The sequence below is a fragment of the Aotus nancymaae genome, unplaced genomic scaffold, assembly GCF_030222135.1.
Source record: "Aotus nancymaae isolate 86718 unplaced genomic scaffold, 86718_ANA_hifiasm-v0.15.2.pri h1tg000015l_1, whole genome shotgun sequence".
In the NCBI taxonomy this organism is placed as follows: Eukaryota; Metazoa; Chordata; class Mammalia; order Primates; family Aotidae; genus Aotus; species Aotus nancymaae.
Genome location: NW_026988427.1, coordinates 3233044 through 3258701, shown reverse-complemented (window position 1 = coordinate 3258701; position 25658 = coordinate 3233044). Strand labels below are relative to the sequence as shown.

The 25658-nt window shown below is 38.3% G+C and overlaps 1 protein-coding gene across 7 annotated transcripts in view; it reads left to right on the top strand.

Moving 5' to 3' along the window:
• Positions 1-25658, top strand: part of FBXW11 (F-box and WD repeat domain containing 11) — a 135402-nt gene that overhangs the window by 42776 nt on the left and 66968 nt on the right. For 4 of the 7 annotated variants that reach the window (XM_012461132.2, XM_012461130.2, XM_064376556.1 and 1 more), the window contains one exon: positions 5567-5668. The exons of the other annotated variants lie outside the window; for them this stretch is intronic. In XM_012461132.2, coding sequence (XP_012316555.1) covers positions 5567-5668 — 102 coding nt within the window. The remainder of the gene's footprint in view (positions 1-5566; positions 5669-25658) is intronic. 7 annotated transcript variants of the gene reach the window in all.

Sequence of the window (25658 nt, the reverse complement as noted above, 5' to 3'; positions counted from 1 at the left end):
TGGGGGGAGTTATAGAAAAGTTGTAATAAGGCAGATTTCCAAATCAGAGGTTACAACATTAGAGAGATGATTAACATAAAATACCTCTTTGGGGAACTTTTAAAAGAATTGCTTCTTTGAGAAGGAATCAGGGCAGGAGATTCAAAACAATCCCATCTAAAAACAGACTGAAGTTAGCTTTTGTGAGTTCTTCAAGTGGGCCAATCAGAATACAAGGTGCCTGCAACCACTTTTCCTTTTAATTTGTTCCTATGGCAATAGGAAGAGAGCCTAGGACATTTTTCTCCTACCTCTTTTAATACACTTTTTTTTTGCTTTTGAAAAATGCCAAAAGAGATTATTCTTTTTGTCTTTGCTGACTTACAGTGTTTCTCAGCCTAGTGGCTTTGATTTAGGTTTTTTTGATTATATAGTGGATATGGCAAAAGCAATAAACACTATCAGCTTCCCTGGCTAATATTATTTTCTTCAGCTATAGAACCTATAAATACACGATCTAATTAGGTTCTAGCTGTTAATATTACAACCCATTATGAATCATTTCCCGTTCTCTATGAACAATCCTAAATTAGAATATTGATCATTACAAGTAGCTAGATATGAAATTATAGCAAGTGTATCTTGGCAGTGTTTGACCCTCCAAAATCTTAAGTATCCCTACTGTGATCCGCCTGGGTTGTTTTTGTTGAGCTCAAGGCTAAGATCTCAAGAGGAAAGAGGTTTAGTGTATATTGTTGTTGTCTTAATAAGTATTTGTTAAAATTGGTAAATACTCATGGTATCAGCGGTATTCTTCAGACACATTTTAGCAATATGAAAGAACACCGTTCACTTAAAAAAGAATAATTGTCTATGCTGTGAATTTAGCTATATATGAAGAAATCTTTTCATTACTCAGTTAAACAATCATGGAAAACAGTTATTCCAGAAGATCAACATGGGTTTCCAGCCATGTCCCTAAATTAAAAATTAGAAGCTTCAAGAATCACTTAATGGCCAGGAGTGGTGGCTCCTGCCTGAAATCCCAGCACTTTGGGAGGCCGAGGCAGGCGGATCACCTGAGGCCTGGAGTGCAAGACCAGCCTGGCCAACATGGTGAAACCCTGTCTCTACTAAAGTACAAAAATTAGCCAGGCATGGTGGTGGGTGCCTGTAATCCCAGCTCCTTGGGAGGCTGAGGCAGGAGAATTGCTTGAACCTGGGAGGTGGAGGTTTCAATGAGCCAAGATCATGCCACTATACTCCAGCCTGGGTGACAGAGTGAGACTGCATCTCAAAAAAAAAAAAAAAAGAATCAATTACTATTGTGGTCCTAGGTGTATTTTAATGCTCTTAGGTTGATGAATGTGGAGCTTTTATTTTTATCCATTATTTTCAAGTTGGATCAGTGTCCTCCTGATCTATTAGATCTAAGACCCAAGGGGAACGTGCCTTGTTTTGACTAGCAGGTACAGACTTTCTTACTAAAAGATGGGTGTATTTCCTAGAACAGCATTTTCTGTTGAGTAGAGACTGTTTTTCAGCAATATGGGTGGTCACTTAGCTTCAAAGTAATTGTTGAGTGTGAAAGTAGGCAGTTGTAATACCCTTTAACCACTATCTGTGCTCTTAGAAATGGAAAACAATATTGTCTTGAAACTGGAAGTTCCTAGTCTTGGGATGATCTGAGAGTTGAGACCTCGGATTAGTAGATATTGGCAGTTGCTTCACACACCAGCTTGGGTGATACCTAGGATCAAGCTATCTCTTCCTGCATTCTGTTCTGAAGCAAATAGTGTAAGGTATGAAGCATAGTGATAAGTACTCTTGCCTCAGACCTGGATTGAAATCTTGGCACCAACCCAGCACTATGCAATTTTGGATAAGTAAGTTACTTCATCTTTCAGCCTGTGTTTCCTCTTCTGAATGCTGGGGAAAGTAATGTCTATTTTATAGGATTATTGTGAAAATGAGATGTGATATCCTTTATAAAGTATTTAGCCTGATGTTGGCATCTAATAAGTAGTAAATACTGGCATCATTCTTTATATCTCACAGTATCAACGATATATATTATGAAGAGAAAATCTTGGAAATCTAACGCTCAGAGGGTCCTTTAAAAATCTTTTCCTGAAGATGCATGTTAAATAGCAGACTTCAAAAAGCTTTGAAATATCAGACTTCTAATAAATGGTTAATGTTTAAAAATCAAGTTCACTGAAAATCTTCTTTATGTTGATTGTTTTCCACATTTTTGGTATTAAATTATTAAATGGTTAAAAAGCCTTGGAAATATCATTATTTTTCTAATTTGGGCTTAGTTTCTTCACCTCTAATCTAAAATAAGTGGTGGGAGTTTACTAAATAGTCTTTAAAATGCCTTCCTGTTTTCACAATCTAATTTTTTGATTTATTGAATGTGAAAAATAGCCTTTTAAAAAGTTTCGGATTCCAAGTTATTAGCAGAATCTAGTCAATAATACCTTATGCTCTCATGGTTTTTACCCTTTGAGGCAAATACTGTTAACCCTTGAAGAAGGAACCTGACTTTTTACTGAATGAGTAAAAATTGATTTACAGATGAACATTGGTGTTATCATTAGTTGCTGAATCCAGATATAATCCTTTTTTTGTTGTTGTTGAGGTAGGATCTCACTCTGTTGCCCAGGCTGGAGTGTAGTGCTGATATCTTGTCTCACTGCAACCTCCACCTCCCAGGCTGAAGCAATCCTCCCACCTCAGCCTCCTGAGCAGCTGGTACTATAGGTGCATGCCACCATGCCTGGCTAATTTTTGTATTTTTCGTAAAGGTGGGGTTTCACCATGTTGGTCAGGCTGGTCTCGAACTTCTGGGCTTAAGCAGTCCTCCAGTCTCGGCCTCCTGAAGTGCTGGGATTACAGGCATGAGCAACCTCACCTGGTTAGGTATATAGTCCTTAAACTCTCTTTTTTGCCCATCCACTTGTGATGTATGCTGATGTAAGTATTCTTTTATTAAACATGTATGAGAATATCTCTGGATAGTGTTTGTTACAGTGAAAGAAAGTTTGTCAGGTTTAATTTCTAGCTCTCATTCTGCCATTAATTATTAGCCCTTATTCCCCTGCACCTTGGACAAGTTGCTGTTTTTTTTTGTTGTTGTTGTTTGTTTGGTTTTTTTTTTTTTTTTTTTTTTTTGAGACGGTCTCACTCTGTCTCCCAGGCTGGAGTACAGTGGTGTGATCTTGGCTAACTGCACCCTCTGATTTCTGGGTTTAAACAATCTCCTGCTTCAGCGTCCCTTGGAGCCGGGATTACAGGTGCGTCCACCATGCCTGGCTAATTTTTGTCTTTTTAGTAGAGATGGGGTTTCACCATGTTGGCCAGGCTGGTCTTGAACTCCTCACCTCAAGTGATCTGCCCACCTCGGCTTCCTAAAGTGTTAAGATTATAGGTGTGAGCCACCGCTCCTGGCCTGTGTTGCTGTTTTAACAAATCAGGCTCTTATTTCCTTTTTAATTAAAAAAAATTTTTTTCTTAATTGAAAAAAAATTCCATGGGACCCTGCTTGATATCTCTTTCCTGATCTTCAGTTTCCTCATTGTAAAATGGAATAATACGTATTTTACAAGGGTTATTGTGAAAGTTTACTATTTCAGCTGTCTAGCATATAACAGAAGCTTGACAAATGGCAACTACTTTCATTATTTTATGCAAACATTCAGCATCTTTTATGTGTTTGGCACTCTGATATGAAAGTGTTGGGGCAACTAAATTTGTGTGCCCGGAGTTTCAATGATATATTGCCACTGTATTGGCTACGGTAAGCTTTGGAATAAAGGCATACCTTGGAAGTGTGTCATTTTCATTGCTACCAGAAAGCTGCTGAAATTTTTTTTTTTTTTAAAGAGATGAGGTCTCGCTATGTTGCCCAGGCTGGAGTGCAGTGGCTATTCACAGGTGCAATCCCACTACTGATCAGCACCGGAGTTTTGACCTGCTCCCTTTTCAACCTGGGCCGGTTCACCCCTCCTTAGGCAACCTGGTGGTTCCTGGCTCCCAGGAGGTCACCATACTGATGCCGAACTTAGTGGGGACACCTGATCAGCATAGTGCACTACAGCCCAGAACTCCTGGGCTCAAGCTATCCTCCCACCTCAGCCTCTTGAGTAGCTGGGACTACAGGCACGTGCCACCACGCCTGGCACTGCTCAATTTTTTTATTCCATTTGGTTCCTCTGATTTTGTATTCTTTTTTTTTTTAAATGCCTTTTCTAAGTAATCCCAATATTCCTTGTATTATAGGTGAAATGTAACTAGTAAGTGGCAGATGCTAGAAAGGAACCCAGGTCTCTGATTTCAAGCAAAGCGATCTTTGTCTGCTGGGTGATCATAGAATTTATCCACCAAACCAGAACACTTTTGAGAGTGAAAGTTATGTGGGCACAATATCATCTAGGACTGTCTCAGGCAAATGAGGATATTTGGCTATTCTAATTATAGCTAGAACAAACAAGTGTATGAACTTGGATCCAAGACTTCTGGGATGTTTTGGTTGAACCCAAACACTCACCTTTAGTTTTTTTTTTTTGCATGATTATTGATTTTGCCATAGTAAATTAATTGACTTTAGATCTGAATGATTGAACATTATGGTCTAATGGTTATTAAGTAGTAGCCATAATATATATGTTCATTTTTATATTTTACTTTTAATCCCTTTAAAACCAGCAAGCTTTTAGAAGAGGATGGGAAAAGCGTTTTAATTCTTAGTCATGTCAAATGAACTTTGTAAACAAAGTCCAAAATGAAAATCGTGACATTCCAGTGTTTTTTCTTTGGGAAGACAGAGATGTGGATGACACTGAAAATCAGATGCATTTTTAATCACCTCTTTTATTGCCTTTATCAGTCTGTCACTCATCTTGTTCTTTTTGCCTTATTCTCTAGGTCTCCTGTGATTTTACCTTAGGGAGGTGCAAAACTACTCACATGATAAAAGTTGGGGTGATCTAAGTTTTCATAACAGCAGCATCATAGTCTTGTGGAAAGAGTGTGGGTTTTGGTAGCAGACAAACCAAAGTTTGAAATTGTAGCTCTCCCCTCCTTTGTTGTGTGTCCTTGTGCAAATCACTTAACCTCTGAGCCTCAGTTTCTTTACACTGTGATATGAGGATTAGAGAACAAATGTAAAATGCTGGGCAAATAGTAGGTTCTTAAACAATGATGACAATTATGGTTATGTGACATAGACCAGAAACTGTGGCATCGATGAAATTATAGTCAGCAATCTCACCACTAATTTTATTTTGCACTCAAACTTTCACAGTTCCCTTTAGTGGGTTTTTGTTTAAACATTCACTCTCTCCCTCTTGACTCTGTTGACTATATCCTGAGAAATTAGTGGTTGGCAGCAGAAACCTCCTTTCCATAGAACAAGTGGGCCCTCTCCCAAGGTTTCAGTAAACTGTCTGGGACCATCCCTAACCTCCAAACTGCCGAGGGTGCACCCCCTGCCCCAACTAACATTCAAGTTGCCTGTGTGAAGGAGTGATTTGTTGCGGCCTCTAACTGCTTCTTCTCTTCCTTCCTTTTTGTCATCCTGCAGTGTTCTGTGCCAAGGTCTTTGTGGCTAGGCTGCGCCAACCTGGTAGAGAGCATGTGCGCACTGAGTTGCCTGCAGAGCATGCCCAGTGTCAGATGTCTCCAGGTGCCTCTCTTCTTTCTTGTTGTAAATGTGTTTTTACGTATGCCATGAACATTTGTTGAAACTTGCAGTAGTGTGTTTAATCCAATGTTAAGTCTGCTAAATGTTCTGTGTAACCCTCTGCTTTCCTCCAGCCTGGCTGCCCCACACAGAGGAGTTAGTACCAAGAGAGGCCCTTCTGAGCAAATGGGTCTTTGGCTGGGCCCTGTCCTCCCCTTTTCTGCTCCTGCTTTTTACTCTTTCCCCCTCACCTTGAGGTTGTAATTCTCATGTTTAATAGTTGTGTATGTGCCAAAAAAACAAAAACAAAAAACTCCTGACATTTTCCATTTGGCTACCTTTAACAGTACTTTGTTGAGTTGGGAGGGTTTCATAATTAAAGTGGTGATTTTTCTATTTTGAAACTCATCCTTTTGGCTTGCTTTCTCTCCCCTCTTCTAAAAAGGAGCAGGGAGGGAATCACTACTGGTATAAAGCCTCAAATTGAAGTTTATAAAGATCATAGCTTTATGCTGCCAATAACTTGTCAGTTTGGGCCACCTCCCAAAGGCCAGATCTGACACCTGTCCTCAGGGTCCACCCAGTTTTCCAGGCCGAGGCCGGCAGAGAATTCCACAGATAAAAGTAACACTTTTTGGGGGTGGATGGGAAAGGGTTGCTCAGGATAGAACTGTTAGCAGGAGTGCAGCTCGTGACCCTGTCTTGTTGGGGTGGCTTCTAAGAGAGTCAAGGAAGAAAACATTGGAGCTTTATTTGTGAAGCTCTGTTTAGAGCAAGCATGTGTTTAATTAAGTATGGTTTCAGTAGCAGTATTCAGTTTTCATCACTGCACATTCCAGACAGTTTGATATATCTTTAAAAAGCCATGTTAAATTCCTGGCATCCGATTGAGACTGTCCTGTTTTAGGAAAACTGTAAAATTAGGCATTGAGTTAGAGGGATATTATTGATGGTATGGGTGAGTTTACTGTTCTCAAAGTTATCTTTCTATTCATGTTTACAGTCTTAAATGGAGCTGGGGAGCCAGGAAGGAGGAAAATTTTCTTCATATTGGGGTCAGGCATTTTATTTACTTATTGGAAAACATTCTGAGTAGCACTGGTGTGGTTATTGATTCAAATTGCTTTCTTTGGAAAACTGTACTGGAACCTCACTAACACAATTAACTGTAGAGTGGGTTCAATATAGGGCCCAGTTGTCTTTGATTCTGTATATAAAGGTGGGTTATGAGTCTTACCAGACAAGAATAGGGTGCTTCAGTGAGGCTCCAAGTGTAATGAATATATGTTTACTTTTGGAAAAGCAGCTTCTGTGCATGCGATGTAACTTTAACAAAAGTGTTCTTGAAATGGCCGCCATTATTTATTGCATGTGCACTCCTTGATGCTATATAATGGATATTTGTGTTATTATAATAGTGTACATTTTTGTCTCTATTTTTCTGGAAAAAAAAAAAGTTACAGTTGCTTTTTAGTGGGCTGACCCAGTTTTTTCCGGAACTGGAAATTTAAGTAGGGGAAGAATTGTAGTTGTTAATGAGGTCTTGAAGTGCAGATTCTTTTTATTGCATTCAGTTAAAGGTAATTGGCCAATGGAAGGCATCATTCAATATGTTTTAGTAACAGTATTGTGAGTTCTCTGGAGGTGGGGTGAGTGGGAGGAAGTACGGGTTCCTACCTTGTTGAAAATGGAAATCCAAATTTGTTAAAAGTTCTTTGACTCATCTTTCTCAGTGAAATTCACTTAAGAGGAAAAAAGAAAAAGAAACTTTGCCTTGATTGGGTCTTATTTCAGTGAGTGGAGCAATGTTGTCTTTAGAGGTTTGTAGAGTATTTTGTTTACTTAGGCTTTAATTTTTGCTAGTGTATAATTGAGAGTATGCAGCACAGTAAAATGAAATAAGTACTCAGCTGATTGGAATTAGCAAATCATTACTCTGTTTTGTTCCACATGTGAATGGAAAGTAAACATGTTTTAATATTAATGAACCTGGAAGACTTCCTTCCTCTCTAAAGTATTATTTTAATGCCAGCATTCCTCCCCTTTACCTTCAGTCTCCAAACAGTGCTAAAATTTTGTGCCTTAATTTGGGTTTGGGTTCTCAAAGAAGGCCTATTGCCTATATAAACATCTTTCATTTATCGCAAAGATGACTTTCTATTTGCACACCTCTTAGTAACCTCATATTAAGCAGGCCTGAGAAGAGAAGGAATAGTTAGGCTACCTGGAGAGAACGGAGCATAGTTCTTTCCCAATCTGTGGAGTTCCATGAAAGAGTCCCCTTAAAGTTGTCACAGTGGACCCACTGATAGTTGCAACTTGAGCCCATTGACCTGTCTGTATGGCTGAATTTTAGTATAACTTTTGAAAAAGGAGAAAGGAAGATAGTAGTTGCCCTTAGGCGTAATTTACCCACTCCAGTTTCAGCCGTCTTTGAAAAGGGAAAGCAGATACCAGAGACTTAAAAATTACTCATTACCAGCTGTTGCCTGGTGCTTCACATATATTAGCTTTGTGACAACCCTGTGAGGTAGGTGTTCTTATCTCCAGTTTTCTGATGTGGAAACTGAGCCTCAGGTGACTATTTGGCTCAAGATAATGTTTACATAACTGTAAAGTGGTAGGACTGGCATATGAACCACATACTTGCCTGATTCCCAAGCTGGTTTTTTTTACTCTACTCTGGAATGCTGCTTTTGTAGTTTTCCATGTTTTATTTGTAGAAACCTCACTATTGATACCTGGTATATGGTTTGTTTAGTTGTTAATCTTATTTATTTGAAAATAAGAAAAGAAAAACCTGCTAAATTCTATAGGGAAAAAAAATGCTGTTCTGTTTGCTAAAATGAGCCCTCCAGAATCTCATAGCTAGTGAGGGTCCTGAGTGGACTCTGCAGACTTAATTCCATGAAGATTTACTGAGCGATTGGTCTGTGCCAAGGCCTCTATTGGTTATCTCTGAACCAAGCTGAACTGTAGTCAGTATTTCATTTGCCTCAGATATCCTGATTCAACCAGTTGATTGTTATAGCAAATAATCAGGAGTTCAGACCATGTGGATTATTGATTTGCCCAGATTCCTGTGACATGAGAATAATATCAATGTTAATAATAGTATGTATCAATTTATTTTCCATGTTCTTTCTATGTGTTGGACTCTAGGAATTGGATTATCTCATTTGATCTTTTATGGAAAAGTTATGAATCCTGGCATTTTTGTATATGAAATTATAGAAGTGAATTAACTTGCCTAAGGTTACACATTGATGGAAGTAGCAGAACTAGGTTATGAACGTATTTTGGATGACTGCAAAGCCAGTGCTCTAGTCACCAGTCTGTAGTGACAACCACCATTTTAACTTGCAACTGCCATTTGTAGGTTGAAACAAATTTCCCTTAATTTTTGTAGTTAAAAATTTAAAGCTAACACACCAGTGTGATGTAATACACTGGCAGGTTTTCTTGGGAATGCCATTTGCAGCCTCAGCTGGGGGAGAGTGTTAGTGATAAGCCATTTGCAGGGGTAGGATTGATGACTTGGAATGACTATGAGAATCATGTGAGTTGAGTTTGAGTGCCTCCTTCCAAGCTCTAGTGCATATAGTGCTGGGCAGTAAATAATGCAACTTCTTAACAGCTGCATTTTTTTTTTTTTTTTAACTTTTAATAGGTGTAGTGAGCCATAGCGGTCTGAGAATGCCACAGAACTTACCAGAGCTTTTGACGTAAGAGGATATGTTTTTAGAGGAGGGAGATAGCTTGGTAGAAAGAACCCTGGCTTTGCAGGCAAACCTCAATTCTAGTCCTGTTCCTGCTACTTAATGACTCTGTGATACTGGGAAAGTTACTTTATTTTCCTGAACCCCAGTTTCTTCATCTTTAAAAATTTTATAGTGTTTTTATGAGGTAGAGAAAGATAATTGCCACCTCTTAACTGATTCTTACTCTTGCGGGGGGGTTGGGGCGGGGATAGGATGAAAATCCATTTTTTAAATTTACTTGCTCCTGGTTCTCTATTTAAGAGAGAATTTCAGTCCTGCAGTCTGGGATTCCAGGGCTAAGTAAGGATCAGCTAAAAGACCATGCATATGATAAGGCCTCTTTTGTTCAGGGTCTGTCTGTCTGTCTCAGGTCAGACATGGCTGTTTAAAATCATTGCCTCTGTTTCTTTTATAATGAGCATTGGGTATTTGTCATTTCTTGTTGATTATCCTATAGCATTCTGTGTCTGATAATGTAAACCTTTTGGTTTCTCAATGGTAGATCTGTAGTATTTTTATAGACACTAAAACCTACATTTTTGGCTGGACACAGTGGCTTACCCCTATAATCCCAATGCTTTGCGAGGTCAGGAGTTTGAGACCAGCCTTTGCAACATAGCAAGGCCCTAGGAAACATATTATTTTTGTATTTTGTCTCTACAAAACAAAATAAAAAATTAGGTAGGCATGGTGGCATGTGCATGTAGTCCTAGCTACTCTGGGAGCTGAGGTTGGGGAATCCCTTGAGCCCAAGACTTGGAGGTTACAGTGAGCTATGATCACGTCACTGCACTCCAGCCTGGGTGAAAGAGCAAGATCCTTGTCTGTAAAACAGGGGTGTCCAATCTTTTGACTTCCCTGAACCACATAGGAAGAAGAATTGTCTTGGGCTACATATAAAATACACTAACGATAGCTGATGAGCTTAAAAAAAAAAACTGCAAAAGAAAAAACATCTCATAATATTTTAAGAAAGTTTACAAATTTGTTTTGGGCCTCATTCAAAGCCATCCTGGGGGCCCGCAGGCCACGGGTTTGCTCTAAAAAATACATAAATAGGCTGAGTGCAGTGGCACACCCCTGTAATCCCAGCACTTTGGGAGGCCAAGGTGGGCAGATCACTTGAGGTCAGGAGTTTGAGACCAGCTTGGCCAACATGGTAAAACCCAGTCTCTACTAAAAATGCAAAAATGAACCAGGTGTGGTGGTAGGCGCCTGCAATCCAAGCTATTTGGGGAGGCTGAGGCAGGAGAATTGCTTGAACCCAGAAGGTGGAGGTTGCAGTGAGCTGAGATCATGCCACTGCACTCCAGCCTGGGCTACAGAGGGAGGCCCCTTCTCAAAAAAGAAAATAAAAATACACACACACACACACACACACACACACGTATACATACGTGGTTAAAAAAAACACATCTTTCCTCTTTATAAGAAAATTTTCAAAATAGAGTTTGAAAAAGAAGAAAAACTCTGTTAGTAGTAGCCTGAGCACCTTCCACCCAGAGAGAACATTTGTTGCTATTTTAGGGTTTTACTTCCTCCTGTCTGTTCAGTAGGGAGGAATCCATCAAATTGTGTAGTTCTCTGTGTTATTATGCTGCTGCTAATGATTTTAACAGTGGTATTTTTAATGCTCTGTGGAACCCCAGCTTGACTTTGGAGTCACTAGAGGGATAAAGGAGGGGCTAGCACAGTGCCCTTTTTACTTTGATCTCACTTAGAATAGCTCTGGATTTATCCATTCTAGATAATGAGGCTCTTAGGAAGATTTCATTTTAAAAACTTTGTCCTGGCCGGGTGCGGTGGCTCAGGCCTGTAATCCCTTGGGAGGCCGAGGTGGGCGAATCACCTGAGGTCGGGAGCTCGAGACCAGCCTGACCAACATGGAGAAACTCCATCTCTACTAAAAATACAAAATTAGCCGGGCTTGGTGGCACGGGCCTGTAATTCCAGCTACTCAGGAGGCTGAGGCAGAAGAATCACTTGAATCCAGGAGGCAGAGGTTGCAGTGGGAGTGAGATCACACCATTGCACTTCAGCTTGGGCAACAAGAGCAAAACTCTGTCTCAAATATAAAAACAAACAAACAAAAACACCTTTCTCCTTATAGAAATAAGAGAATTATTTAACTTTACCTCAGTTTTCAAAATTATGCTAATCTTAGTTTAGTGTTTCTTCAATTTGTATTTTCTAGGGCATTTTAAAAGCAAATCTAAAATGCCTTAGAGTTTACAAACCACTGTTTCATTCTAGCATTTAAAAAATTTTAAACAAGATTCGAGAAATTAAAAATAAAGGCCAGGCGTGGTGGCTCACACCTGTAATCCCAGCACTTTAGCAGGCTAAGACAGGCAGATCACCTGAGGTCAGGAGTTTGAGACCAGCCCCGGCAACATAGTGAAACCCTGTCTCTCCTAAAAATACAAAAATTAGCTGGGTGAGGTGGCGTGCACCTGTAATCCCAGCTACTCAGGAGGCTGAGACAGGAGAATCAACTGAACCAGAGAGGCAGAGGTTGCACTGAGCCGAGATTGAGCCCACCGTACTACTCCAGCCTGGGTGACAGAGTGAGACTCCATCTCGAAACCAAACCAAACCCAACCAAACAAAACAAAAATTAAAAATAACATGGCTGGTACTAAAGGTTATATTAATAAAAAGACATGTAAAGTTTTCTTTGACCCCAGGTCTCACTCCCCAAAGTATCACTTACCAGTTTCCCAGTATCCTTTTAGACTAAAGCTTGAAAAATGTGAATACAACCATATTATACATATTATTTTTCAATTAACATACATTGACCATCTTTCCGTATCAGCATGTAACACCAAATAGAATTCTTCATCATAGGGCTTTCAACAAAATAGCCAGTTTTCTCTTTTTTATTTTATTGAGATAGAGTCTTGCTCTGTCACCCAGGCTGAAGTGCAGTGGCAGGATCATGGCTCACTGCAGCTTTGACCTCCCAAGCTCAAGTTATCCTCCCACTTCAGCCTCCTGAGTAGCTGGGACCACAGGCATGTGCTACCATGCCCAGCTAATTTTTCAGTTTTTTTGTACAGACAGAGTCTTAATATATTGCCCAGGCTGGTCTCAAACTTCTGGGCTCAAGTGATCCTCCCTGTTCAGCCTCCCAAAAGTGCTGGGTTACAGGTGTGAGCCACTGAGCCCGGTGGCAGCTAGTTTTCCTTTTGAAGGGCCTTTCGACTACAATTATTTTTTTCATTTTGGTGTGGGTATCAGGTACTTCAGTAATTTCATTGCACATGTATCTTTAGACTTGCATGATTATGTCTATGGAATAAATTCCTAGGAGTGCAGTTGCTTGGTCAAGGAATATCAGTATTTTGTTATGAATTAATTAAATTATATACAGAAAAGTTTAATAATCTCTCCCTTCCAATCCCTTCCTCCCCACTAAGAAACAAATGTTAACATTTTGTTGTCTGTCATTGTATATTTGTTCTCTTTGTTCATAGGAGGATATGCAATCTGACAACTATGGGAATTCCCTCATTTTAAAACAAATTTTAAAATTTATTTATTTTTTTGAGACGGTCTCACTCTGTTGCCCAGGCTAGAGTGCAGTGGTGTGATCTGGGCCCACTGCACCCTTTGCCTCCCAGGTTCAAGCAGTCCTCCTGCCTCAGCCTCCTGAGTATCTGGGACCACAGCAGGTGTGTGCCACCACGTCCAGCTATTTTTTTTTATTTTGAGTAAAGATGGGGTTTCGCCATGTTGGCCAGGCTGGTCTTGTACTCCTGACCTTAGGTGATCTGCCTGCCTCGGCTGCCCAAAGTGCTGGAATCACAGGTGTGAACCACTGTGCCTGGCCATTTTTTTTTTTTAATAGAAAAAAATGGGCTCACCTTAGAAAAATCACAATGCAATGTCACTTATTTGCTTTATTTACTTAACATTATATTATAGACATGTCCCCAGATTAGTAAAGTCCAACTCTTTCATGAATGGCACTTTTATCATCCCTAGATTTTGGGGGTGGAGGTGAGAGTACAGGTGTTTTTTTAGTTGTTTTTTCATTTTTGAAGTATAAACTGTATATAGAAAAGTTTAGAAATCTTAAGTATATAGCTCAGGGATTTATCTTAAAGTGAACAGTGCTTTATTTTGATAGGTGTGGCTAAATTGCTTTCATGGAGGATAGACCTGTTTATATTCCAAGCATTGCTATAACTCCTGAATATAATTTAAAATGTTTAAGGTGTACTTTAGAAGTATTACTAAAAATAACCTACTTGTTCAAAGTCAATAAATAAAAACTAGCAAATAGTAACATGTTGAATTAAGATTTTCTGTCCTTTAAAATCATTGTGTAATATTCCATTTAATAAATATATTAGTAATTTTAAGAAAATTTCCCTTCTATATTAAGACTGCTTTCAATTTTGAGACATTTTAAGCCTTGTGGAGTTACGCTTCATTGTAATTAAGTCTTTGTATACTTCTGTGATCATTTTCTTAGGTAAGATATTGTGCACATTTAGGTTGCTAGCTTGTACTTTTGAGAAGCTGGGTCAAATTAATTCTTAAAAGCAGCACACCAGAGATTCCCTTTTCGTATACTCCAGATGACATTGAATATTCTAATTTTGTAGTTCTTTGACATTTTGATGGATGAAAGCTCAAAAATGATATCTTGTTATTATTATGTACATTTAATTAATTGCTAATGAGATGGAATATATGTATACATAAAAATACTCATTTGTCATTTCTATTTTTCTATTGACAGCCTCATTTAAAATATCTGATTTGTAGGAACTCTTTATATATCAAATATATGAACTGTTACTTATTGCAGATATTTCTCCCAGTTTGACATTTGCCTTTCAGTTTTTAATAAGGGTTTTTACCATAATGAAAGTTTTGAAAAAAAAAAGTTGACTTTTTTATGTGGCTATGCTTGTTCTTTTTTTATGATATTCTAGTGGTTTTTAGCATTATATTTTGCATTTAAATCTTTCATTTTTTCTGTAATTTATTTTGCTATATGCTGTGAATTAGGGATGCACATTCCTTCTAAATGACCAACCAGTTTTCTGCATACTATTTACTGATCTAGTGTTTTTTTCATTGATTTGATCTCATATGTACATGTTTCACTTCCTTGCGTTCAATGATGTGCAGTCACAGAAGCCTTGTTCAAGCTTTTATTCTTCTTCACCTTCCTATTATTACCATAGCCATCAGCCTGTGTAAGCTCATGGACCACAACTGTATCCTGCTGTCTTTTATAGTTTGAAAGTGTCTTAATGATGAAACAGACTTTGAAAGTTCAGTGCCAAACATTATTCCTATGCATTGAAATTTCCATGTTATATTTTCCGAAAACAGTGAGGATGACTTGGTGATATGAGAATTTGAAGCAGCAGCAGAACAGCAAATAAATTAATGTTTTAGAGAAAGTTTTAATGACAGCACAATGCCTGGCACATAGTACTAGCGCTAAGAAATCACATTCCCTGTTGAAGAGAGCCTGTGCTATGGGAAAATGAAAACTATACCTTGCTTTACTAACAGTTATAATTTATGGTTTCCAAAACAATGTGTATGATAGATTACAGCTCCATAGTCTAACTTGAGAATAGGGACATGGGTAAATGGAATTCAGAACACATTAAAAAAATGTCTTTTTACTTGAACAAAAATGATGTCATGTACCTGATACTACAGACGTTTATTATGTTGCTTATAAGAGTGCTGGTTTTATTTATTTCTGTTGGTTTATATTTACTGTTTGTTCTGTTTATGAAAGTAACATTTTTTGGGTTTGATTTTTGTTGTTGTTTTTCAATCAAATAGAAACAGGATCTCCCTATGTTGCCCAGGCTGGTCTCGAACTCCTGGGCTCAATTTTCTTGCCTTGATCTCCCAAAGTTCTGGGATTACAGGTGTGAGCCACCATGCCTGGCTAGTAACACTTTTCTTTTTTTAATATCAAAGATTTTAGTCAGTGGACAATTATGAAGAAGAAATTAACCAGTCAGTGGTAATCTCACTTCATTTAGTTATCAGTTCTTTGTTTTCTTCTGACATTTTGTTTCTGTGTAGATAGACATTTTGTATATAGTGCTCATTTTGTGTGTGTGTGTGTATTATATAAAACGTATATATATAAAAATATATAAAAATATATATTTTTTGTTTTTATATAGGCTTATACTCCATACACTCAATTATAACCCAACTTTAAAATTGAATGGTGTGAACAATATGGTTCATATTAGTAACCATCAGTGTACATTTTTAGTTTTAAAAATAAAATTTTTATTTTTTTTAAGCGGGGTCTTGTTCTGTTGCCCAAACTAGATTGCAGTGGTGGGACATGGCTCATTGCAGCCTCGACCTCCCAAGCTGAAGTAATCCTCTCACTTCAGCCTCCCAAATATCTGGAATCACAGACACCACACCAGCCACTCCTGGCTAATTTTTAAATTTTTTATAAAGATGGAGTCTCCCTGTGTTGCCCAGGTTGGTACATTTTTAGTAACTGCGGTTTCATTGTCTGGGTAGATAATAATTTAGTCAGTCTCTTACTAATGGACATTAAGGACATTAAATTTTAGTGTATATTCATGCTTAATTTCTTAGATTGTCTTATTCATTGAAAAAATTCTGAGTCAAAGGAAGTGGACTTTGTTTTTTTCCTAATAATTGATTTGAGGCCTCCCTGTGTTGCCCAGGCTGGTCTTGAACTCCTGAGCTCAAGTGATCTGCTCGCCTTGGTCTTGCAAAATGCTGAGATTACAGGCATGAGCCACCGCGCCTGGCCCTGGACTTTAAGTCTTTTAAACTTCTAGCAAAAACATTATTCTAGCTTTTAATATAGTCAGCATTGTATGATTATAATAGAAATAAATGCCCAATGTAGAAAACTGGGAAATACAGGAAAGCACAAAGAATAAATAAAAAAATCACTCTTTTGTTTTTTCTTTAAGTAACAAATTACTTGTGATGTTCTTACTAATGTGTTAGGCATAGGGCCTGGTAATAGAGGAGTGCATGATACAGACAAAAAGCCTTGCTGTCTTAGAAACTACATTTTAGTGGTAAAAGAAAATGAGTAGAACAGCCAGGTGTGGTGGCTCACGCCTGTAATACCAGCAGCTTCGGAGGCCAAGGCAGGCAGATCACTTGAAGGCAGGAGTTCAAGACCAGCCTGACCAACATGGTGAACCCTGTCTCTACTAAAAATACAAAAATTAGCCAGGAGTGTGGTGGTAGGTGCCTGTAATCCCAGCTACTGGGGAGGCTGAGGCTGGAAAATTGCTTGAATCTGGAAGGCAGAGGTTGCAGTGAGCCGAGATCTCGCCACTGTACTCCAGCCTGGATGACAGAGTGAGACTGTCTCAGAAAAAAGAAAATGAGTAAAATACACAGTGTGTTAGATGGAAATACGTTCTGTGGAGAAAAAGGGGACTAGAGCACTCCAAGGTTTGGGGAGGGCTTGTTTTAAATAGAGCGATGAGAGAAACCCATTTGAGCAAAGATCTGAAGGAAATGAGGGTGCAAACTGTTCTAGAGGAAAAGAATCCCATGTAGAGGGGAAGAGCAAATGTAAAACAAGCCCCAGAGGTAGGAATATTTGTGGCTTGTTAAAATAGCCTGAAGGCTAATGTCTGGCTGGAGTGTGAATTGAGGGAGAAAGTAGTAGGAGATGAAATCAGAGAGGGAAGGAGGAAGGCTGTATAAATTATTTGGGTCTTCTAGACTTTCCTAGGCTTTGGCTTTTATTCTGCATGAGATGGGAAGTTATTAGAGAATTTTTACCTGAGGAGTCATCTAACGTCTTGACAGGTTCACTCCACCTGCTGTGTAGACATAGAAGGAAGAGATGGGAGCAGGGAGACCAACTCTAAGATTGACCAACATGTCAGTCAGGGTTCTCTAGAGACACAGAATCAGTATTAGATAGATATTTTAGGAAACTGATTCCTAAAGTGACCATAGGGGCTGACAAGATTGAATTTTGTGAGATAGGCCATTAGGCTGGAAACTCAGGCAGGATTTCCCTGTTGTAGTCTGGAGGCAAAATTTTTCCTTCTCTGGGAAACCTCAGTCTTTTCTCTTAGGCCTTCAGTTGACTGGATGAGGCTTACCTACATTATGGAGGGTAATAAACTCAAAGTCTACTGATTGTAAATGTTAATCATACCTAACGATACCCTTACAGCAATATATGCTAATAGATTAGTATTTGACCAAACAGCTGGCCATATAACCTAGCCTAGCCAAGTTGACACATAAAATTAACCATCACAAGCAGATTGGGAAGAGGCCAAGCTTTGGAGTTAGGGATTCAAAATGGAAACAGTTCATGATGAAATGAAAGAAAAGGGGAGTTTGAGGTTAGTAAAAATATTAATCTTGTCAAGTCAGTATCATTTATAGCATCAATATTTAACAATAATTTATTCAGAGGTGATTTGGACTTTGGAGCCTTGGTATGGTTGGAAGATAAAAATGTGATAATGTTTCTATTTGCAATGGTGAAATAGTGTTTTGTATATAGTGCTCAATTTGTGAAAGAACTATTGAGTATGTAGGGAGCTTACAGTTAATGAATACTGCATGCTCAGACATGTTACTAAGCTCTTTCCCATATATTATCTTTCTTCATAAAGATAGGCACTTTATAAACTTTATAAGCTAGGCACTATTCTACCTGTTTTATACATGAGGAAACTGAACTCAGGGAGAGAGAGCTTGTGACTTGCCTGGGGGTATATATCTTCTATATGGTGGAGCCAGGATTCAAACCTAGTCTTTCTAGTTTTATTATACCTCACTGCCTCTTAAAGTAGAAACTATTTTCATAGGGATGATTTTTATATTTTAAGTTGTAAGTAGACTTTTCTAAATCTAGGGCAATTATGCAATAAGAATGCTATTTTTGTTATATCAGTAGCTTGCATGATCAAATATCTCGTCTTCAGAGAGACCTCTGATCACCCAATCTAAAATAGCTTTCTGCTTTCCACTCTGTTATTTTACCTTGCTTTATTTTTTCCTTCATAGCACTTAGCACTATATGAAATTATATTCCATGTTTGTTTTCCTCCTGTCTGTTGTCTTTTTCTCCACCAGAATCCAAGTTCAATGAGAAAAAGGGTCATGTCTTCTTTTTCACTGCTTGGTAAACACATCTATTTCTAAAATAGTCCCAGCAGGTAGTAGGTGCTCAAGAATTATTTATCGAATGAAGAATAAGCATAATAAACTGGAATGTGAAGGAAAAGCTATTTCTAAGCTTGGTTAGGATTATATGGTATAATATTATTTGCTGTCATAGTTACGACTACTTTGGACTTCTTTCTTTGAATTCTGTGAATATAGTCCTGTGAGTTGAAAGAGTATCTTGAAAAATACTGATTTTGATTTGAAGACTAGACTCTATTTTTGTTTTGCTTTTTTGATAATAAAATGAATAATATTTATTCTTTTTTCAAAAAAATATTCTTTTTTATTTATTTTTATTTTTTTTGATACAGATCTGGCTCTGTTGCCAGGCTGGAGTGCAATGGCGTGATCTTGGCTAACTGCAACTTCCGCCTCCCAGGTTCAAGCAATTCTCTTGCCTCAGCCTCCCGAGTAGCTGGGACTACAGGCAGGTGCCACCACACCCAGCTAATTTTTGTATTTTTAGTAGAGATGGGGTTTCACCATGTAGACTGGGATGGTCTTAATCTCTTGACCTCATGATCTGCCTGCCTCAGCCTCCCAAAGTGCTGAGATTACAGGTGTAAGCCACCATGCCCAGCCATGAATACTATTTGTTATAGACCATTGGGGTAAAATTGGAAAGAAAAATGAGAACTAAACCACAGTTTATGGAGTGCCATTCTTAATATTTTTGGCATGTTTCTTTTTTATGCATCTGTTTTACATAGTTGGGATTATTATGTGTATAATTTTAAAATTATATATAAATTATATATACATACCTATAAATATATGTATAATTTTATTTTACTTTTTATGCTTTGTATACTTAATGGAATGATTGTATTAATGTATTCCTGTAATTTCTCATAGCATAACTTGAAATGGTCTTATAATGTATTTTATGAACTTTCCATAACTTGTCATTTCTTTGAGTGCTTAGAATCTTTATTCTTAATTGTTTAAAAAGCTAATCACCATCCTTGTGCATAAATCTTTGGGTTCATTTTGAATTAGCTAGGATATATTCCAGGAGATACATCATCTATATCTTGTGAGATTGTTTTCTGGAGTGTTTACATCTCATTATACCTTCTCGAGGATTGGACATTTTCATTTTGAAAAGGCTTAGCAAACCTTTTGCTCTAAATGATTTAGTAGCATGCTATAAATTCCAACCTCTTTTCAAGTGGCAACTCTTTTCTCTGAGCAGTTTGAACATATGTTGAGTCAGCTAAGGCATGGCCTACTAAAAGATCTACTACTGATATGCTTGGCCAAGAAAAGGACGTTAAGAGACATCCAGACACCTAATAACGGCCAGCCTATGCCTTCCTATTGAGTTGCCTGGGTGCTATGACTAGAGTTTAAAATTCAGATCATTCAGTTAGAATGAAGTTACTCACGAACTACTTAGCAAAACAGAATCACTCTTATATCTTGTACATATTTATGTACTATGGTTATGAGTACCTACTATGTCCCATGCATTATGTTACATGTACAGAACAAGCTGCCAATTGTTGTAGAAAGATTGTCTATGAACATTGCCTACCCTAATATAAAGAAGGTTCCTCTCTTTAGAAAACCAGAGTCACTTACTGGCATCCCTATAAAATCTTTACATTATAGGATGCATCTTAGTTACTTTAATTTGGAGTAAAAGGCAAATGTTAAATCCTTCATCTTTAAGGCAATAAGAAATGAAAAATTGAGGGTTAAAGTAATGGTAGCTGTGATGGTAGATAGGAAGAAACTATCAGGTAATTTCAAAGAAAAAGACTGTCAAAAGAAACATTGCCCAGGGGCATCTGGTAGAGTTCACAGAAAAGAGATAGATGGATGAACCCCTTATTTTAAAAAAATTAATTAATTAATTAATTAATTTTTGAGGTAGAGTCTAACTCTGTTACCCAGGCCAGAGTGCAGTGGTGTGATCACGGCCCACTGCAGCCTTAACATCCTGGGCTCAAGTGATTGTCCTACCTCAGCCTTCTGAGTAACTGGACTACAGGTGTGTGCCACCATGCCTGGCTAGCTTTTTTGTAATTTTTGTAGATACAGGGTTTCACTATATTGCCCAGGCTGGTCTTAAACTCCTGGGCTCAAGTGATCTGCCTGTTGTGGCCTCCCAAAGTGCTTGTATTACAAGTGTGAGCCACCACAACTGACGATTTCTTTACAGTTTTTAAAAATTATGTTTGTGGCTGTGTAGTCCAATTACTGAGATCAAGAGTCACTTGGGTTAGTTTTTACCCCCTTCCATTAAGTATGATTATGTTATTCATTAGTTTCTCCTGATATTCCATCTCTTTTTCTCTATTCTTAATTTTTTGTTTTTTTGTTTGTTTGTTTTTGAAACAGAGTCTCGCTCTATCACCCAGACTGGAGTGCATTGGCACTATCTTGGCTCACTGCAACCTCTACCTCCCAGATTCCAGCAATTCTCGTGTCTCAGCCTCCCAAGTAGCTGGGACTACAGGCATGTGCCATCATGCCTGTCCTGGCTAATTTTAAAAAATTTTTGTAGGGGTCTCACTGTGCTGCCTAGGCTGGTCTCAAACTCCTGGGCTCAAGTGATCCTCCTGCCTTAGCTTTCCAAAGTGTTGGAATTACAGGCGTGAGCCACCTACTGTTCCTCATTTCCTTTGTTTTGGATTTTGAATCATAGTTAGCACCCTTTCCCTATACCTAGGTTTTAAAGGAATTCACCCATATTTTCTTTCCTTTTTTTTTTTTTTTTTGAGTTGAAGTTTCTCTCTTTCGTCCAGGCTGGAGTGAAGTGGCACGAAATTGGCTCATTGTACCCTTTGTCTTTGGGTTCAAGCGATTCTCCTGCTTCTGCCTCCCAAGTAGCTGGAATTATAGGTGCCCGCCACCACACCTGGCTAATTTTTGTATTTTTAGAAGAGATAGTGTTTTGCCACGTTGGCTAGGGAGTGATCTCAAACTCCTGACCTCAGGTCATCCACCCAACTTGGCCTCCCAAAGTACTAGGATTACACGTGTGAGGCCACTATCCCCGGCCACCCATGTTTTCTTCAAGTGACTTAACAGTTTTACTTTTTAAATTTCTGATCTTTTTGCAGTCTATTGATGTACATTCTGTTAAGTATGGATCCAGTTTCATCTTTTTCCAAATTGCTGGCCAGTCGTCCTAGCATTAAAGAAGTTTCCCAGTGATTTGAGGTGCCACTTTTATCATGTGCTAAATTTTCATATATACTTGAGTCTGTTTCTGGGCTTTCTATTCCATTAAGCCAGAATTTGGCAAACTGTGGCCTGCATGTCAAACCTAGCCGTGTTTGTTGCTGTTGTTGTTGGTTTTGTTTTTTGACAGTCTTGCTCCCAGGCTGGAGTGCAGTGGCTCAGTCTCGCTCACTGCAACCTCCGCCTCACGGGTTCAGGAGATTCTCCTGCTTCAACCTCTCGAGTAGCTGGGACTACAGACACCTGCTACTACACCTGGCTAATTTTTGTATTTTTAGTAGAGGTGGGGTTTCACCATGTTGGCCAGGCTGGTCTTGAACTCCTGACCTCAAATGATCTACCCACCTTGGCCTCCAAAAGTGCTGGGATGATAGGTGTGAGCCACTGTGCCCAGCCTCCACTGTGCTTTTATAAATAAAGTTATATTGGAGCACAGCCACACTCATTCACTTAAAAATCATCTGTGGCTGCTTTCATCCTATAACAGAAGAGTTAAGTAGTAGTTGTGACAAAATCTATGAGTCCTGCAAAGGTTAAAATATTTACATCTGACCCTTTACAGAAAAAGCTTGCCGACCTTATTCTGGAGTAGTTGTGTATTCTTGTGCTATGAAAGTATCTCACTTTTCAATAGAGAGGCTTATTTATAATGTATTTTGAAGTCCAGTAAGACTGATTCCCCACTTCTCTTTTTTTGTATTTTTTACTGAATACTCTGATAAATTTGCTTTTGCATATGAACTTGAGTGTCAGTTCGTCTAGCTCCATAAAGACTTTTTTTGGGGGGGATTATTGGGGGTATGATAAACTTATAAATTAGGGAGAACTGTCATCTTTAGAATGTTGAGTTCTCTTATCCAACAACAGTTATAAAGAAAAGAGTAGAGAAACCTGTCAAAGAACTAATCCAGAAAAATGTCTCAGGTCAACATGGATTTACAGAGAATTCTACCAAACCTTTAAAGAACAAATAGACCAGAAGCACTATAAATTGTTTCATAACATTGACTGAAGGATTTTTTCTTTTTTTTTCCTGGGAATTACTTTTAGTTTTATTATCTTTTGATCAGAGACTCTTATTTACTAATTTTTCTTTTTTACTGAACTTAAGCTTTCAGAAATTTTTTGCACGTGCTGGAAAAGCAAGTTTAGTCTGTGTAAACAGTGTAAAATTTCAGATCCTGTAAGATCTGCCTACCTTATTGGTGTTATTCTTCTGATTTTTTATTTTTTGCTCTCTTGAGAGTAGTGTGTATAGTGTATTTATATCCATGTCTCTCTGCATTTCTTTTAGTTTGTTTCTTTTCATGATGTTCTTTCTTTGTGCTTTTATTTTTGAAATTTCTTTTTAAAGTTTGAAAGGTTTGTATTTTTGCTTTTAATTATAATTTTTGTAATGCTTCTCTTTCCTGCTGTTTTTTTTTTTTTTTTGGAGACAAAGTTTCGCTCTTGTCACCCGGACTGGAGTGCAGTGGTGTGATCTCGGCTCACTGCAACCTCTTTCTTTTGGTTTCAAGCGATTCTCCTGCCTCAGCCTTCTGAGTAGCTGAGATTACAGGCATGCGCTACCATGCCTGGCTAATTTTTTAGAATTTTTTGTATTTAGTAGAGTTGGGGTTTCGCCATGTTGGTGAGACCAGTTTTGAGCTCCTGACCTCAGGTGATCCACCCACCTCAGCCTTCTAAAGTGCTGGGATTACAGGTATGCACCACCACATGCGGCCTGGTTTTTTTTTTTTTTTTTTTTCTTTTTTAAGAGACAGGCTTTCACTGTGTTGCCTAGGCTAGAGTGCAGTAGCATCATAGTTCAGTGTAGCCTCAAACTCCTGGGCTCAAATGATCAGGGCCCACGTCGGCCTTCTGAGTCACTGGGCCTGTAGGTGTGGGCTACCACCTGGCTAATTAAAAAACTTTTTTAGAGACAGAGTCTTGCTGTGTTGTCCAGCTGGTCTTGAACTCCCTGGCTTGTGGGATCCTCTTATCTTGGCCTCCCAAAGTTTTGGGATTACAGGCATAAGCCGCTGCACCTGGCCTGCAGTTTTAAAGTTTTGTTATTTCTTTGTCTGAATGTGACATATGATTCTTCTGTTATCTTCAGACTTTTTTGATTCTTAAAGCCATAATTATTTTAAATGTTTACCATTAATTTTTTTTTTGAACAAATTTTTTGCATCATCTCTGGATTACTCAAGGAAACCTTTTTTTTCACCTTTTGTTTTCTAAAATTTTGGAAGATGCTGCTCCACTGATGCCTTGCTTGGTATGTTGTTTTGAGAAGTTGATGCCAATCTAATTAATGCTCTTTCTCTTAAAAGGTTTCTTCTTAAATTAAACAAATTTTTTGGGAGTGGGAATTGAAAACATTTTTTCTTTATTTTTAAACTCTAATAGTTGTCTTAGGATATCTCTTGGAGTTTATTGCTTTGGGTCAGTTTCCTCTATTGCCTGGAGACCCTTTCAACAGTAGTTCAGGTTTCCTTTTATCTCTGGAAAGCTTTTTGAATTATAGTTTTTTTTTTTCTTTCTAAATAACAGCTTTATTGAGACATAACTAAAATATTATACAATTTACACAATTTAAAGTACATAATTCAGTGATTTCAGTGAATACATATCTGTGATTCAGTCACAGAATTGTATAATCAGTGCCACAGTCAGTTTAGATCATTTGCATCACCCCCTAAAGAAACACTCTACCCTTAAGCCATCATTCCCTATTTCCCTCGCCCATCCAACCCTAGGAACCCCTTGGATTATAGTGTTAAAGGTTATTTTTGTTCTATTATTTTATTTTTTTCTTTAGAAACTCCCAATTATATATAGGTTGGATCTCCTTTGTTTTCCATGTCCCATAATGCTTCTTTCTTCATCTCATTTTTATTCTCTTGGGCTGTTTTCCTACTTTTCTTTAATGTTTCCTAATCATTTTCAAAAAAAATTTTTTTTTGAGACAGGGTCTTGCTCTTACCCCAGGCTGGAGTGCGGTGGTGCTATCTCGGCTCACTGCAACCTCTGCCTCCTGGGTTCAAGCAATTCTTGTGCCTCAACCTCCCAAGTAGCTGAAACTACAGGTGTGTGCCACCACACCCGGCTAATTTTTGTATTTTTAGTAGAGATGGGGTTTTACCATTTTACCCAGGCTAGTCTCGAACCCTGGCCTCAAGTTGCCTGGACCTCCCAAAGTGCTGGGATTACAGGCATGAGGCAACTTCTCCAGCCTAAAATTTCAAGTTTTAAAAATTTTCATTTGCTTTATCTTTTTGGGGGCGTTGTAATGTGTTCTTGATTGTTATAATTTTGTTTTTCTTTTCTGAGTTAGGTCAATTCTTCTTTCATTTCTTTCTGTTTTTGGTACATTTCTGTTCTTTAGTTTTCAATTTCTGATTCAGAGTGTTTTTAAGTAACATTAAATGTCTTTTTGAGCATGTTTAAATCAGTTTGCAGTAATTTTTTTCAAAGGTGTCTTAAAAGTAGTATGCCCTTACACACTAAGGCATACTTGTATATAATGAATTAATGTCTCTCATACACGACAGGGATGGTACTATGTACCATTCTTTGGGACATTAAGATAATAGTCTGCAAAATTACTCTTATCAGGGCTTAATTATCTCACAGAAACTTAGTTAAGAAAGGTTGGTTTGGGATGTTGTTTAGTTTTCTCTGTTTTTCCCTCTTTCCCTTACTCCCTCCCTCTTCTTTCATATGTAGGAGTTGCATTAACTTTTCCTGCATGTTTGTTTTTTTTTTTGAGACAAAGTCTCACTCTTGTCACCCAGGCTGGAGTGCGATGGCGCAATCTTGGCTCACTGCAACCTCCTCCTCCCAGGTTCAAGTGA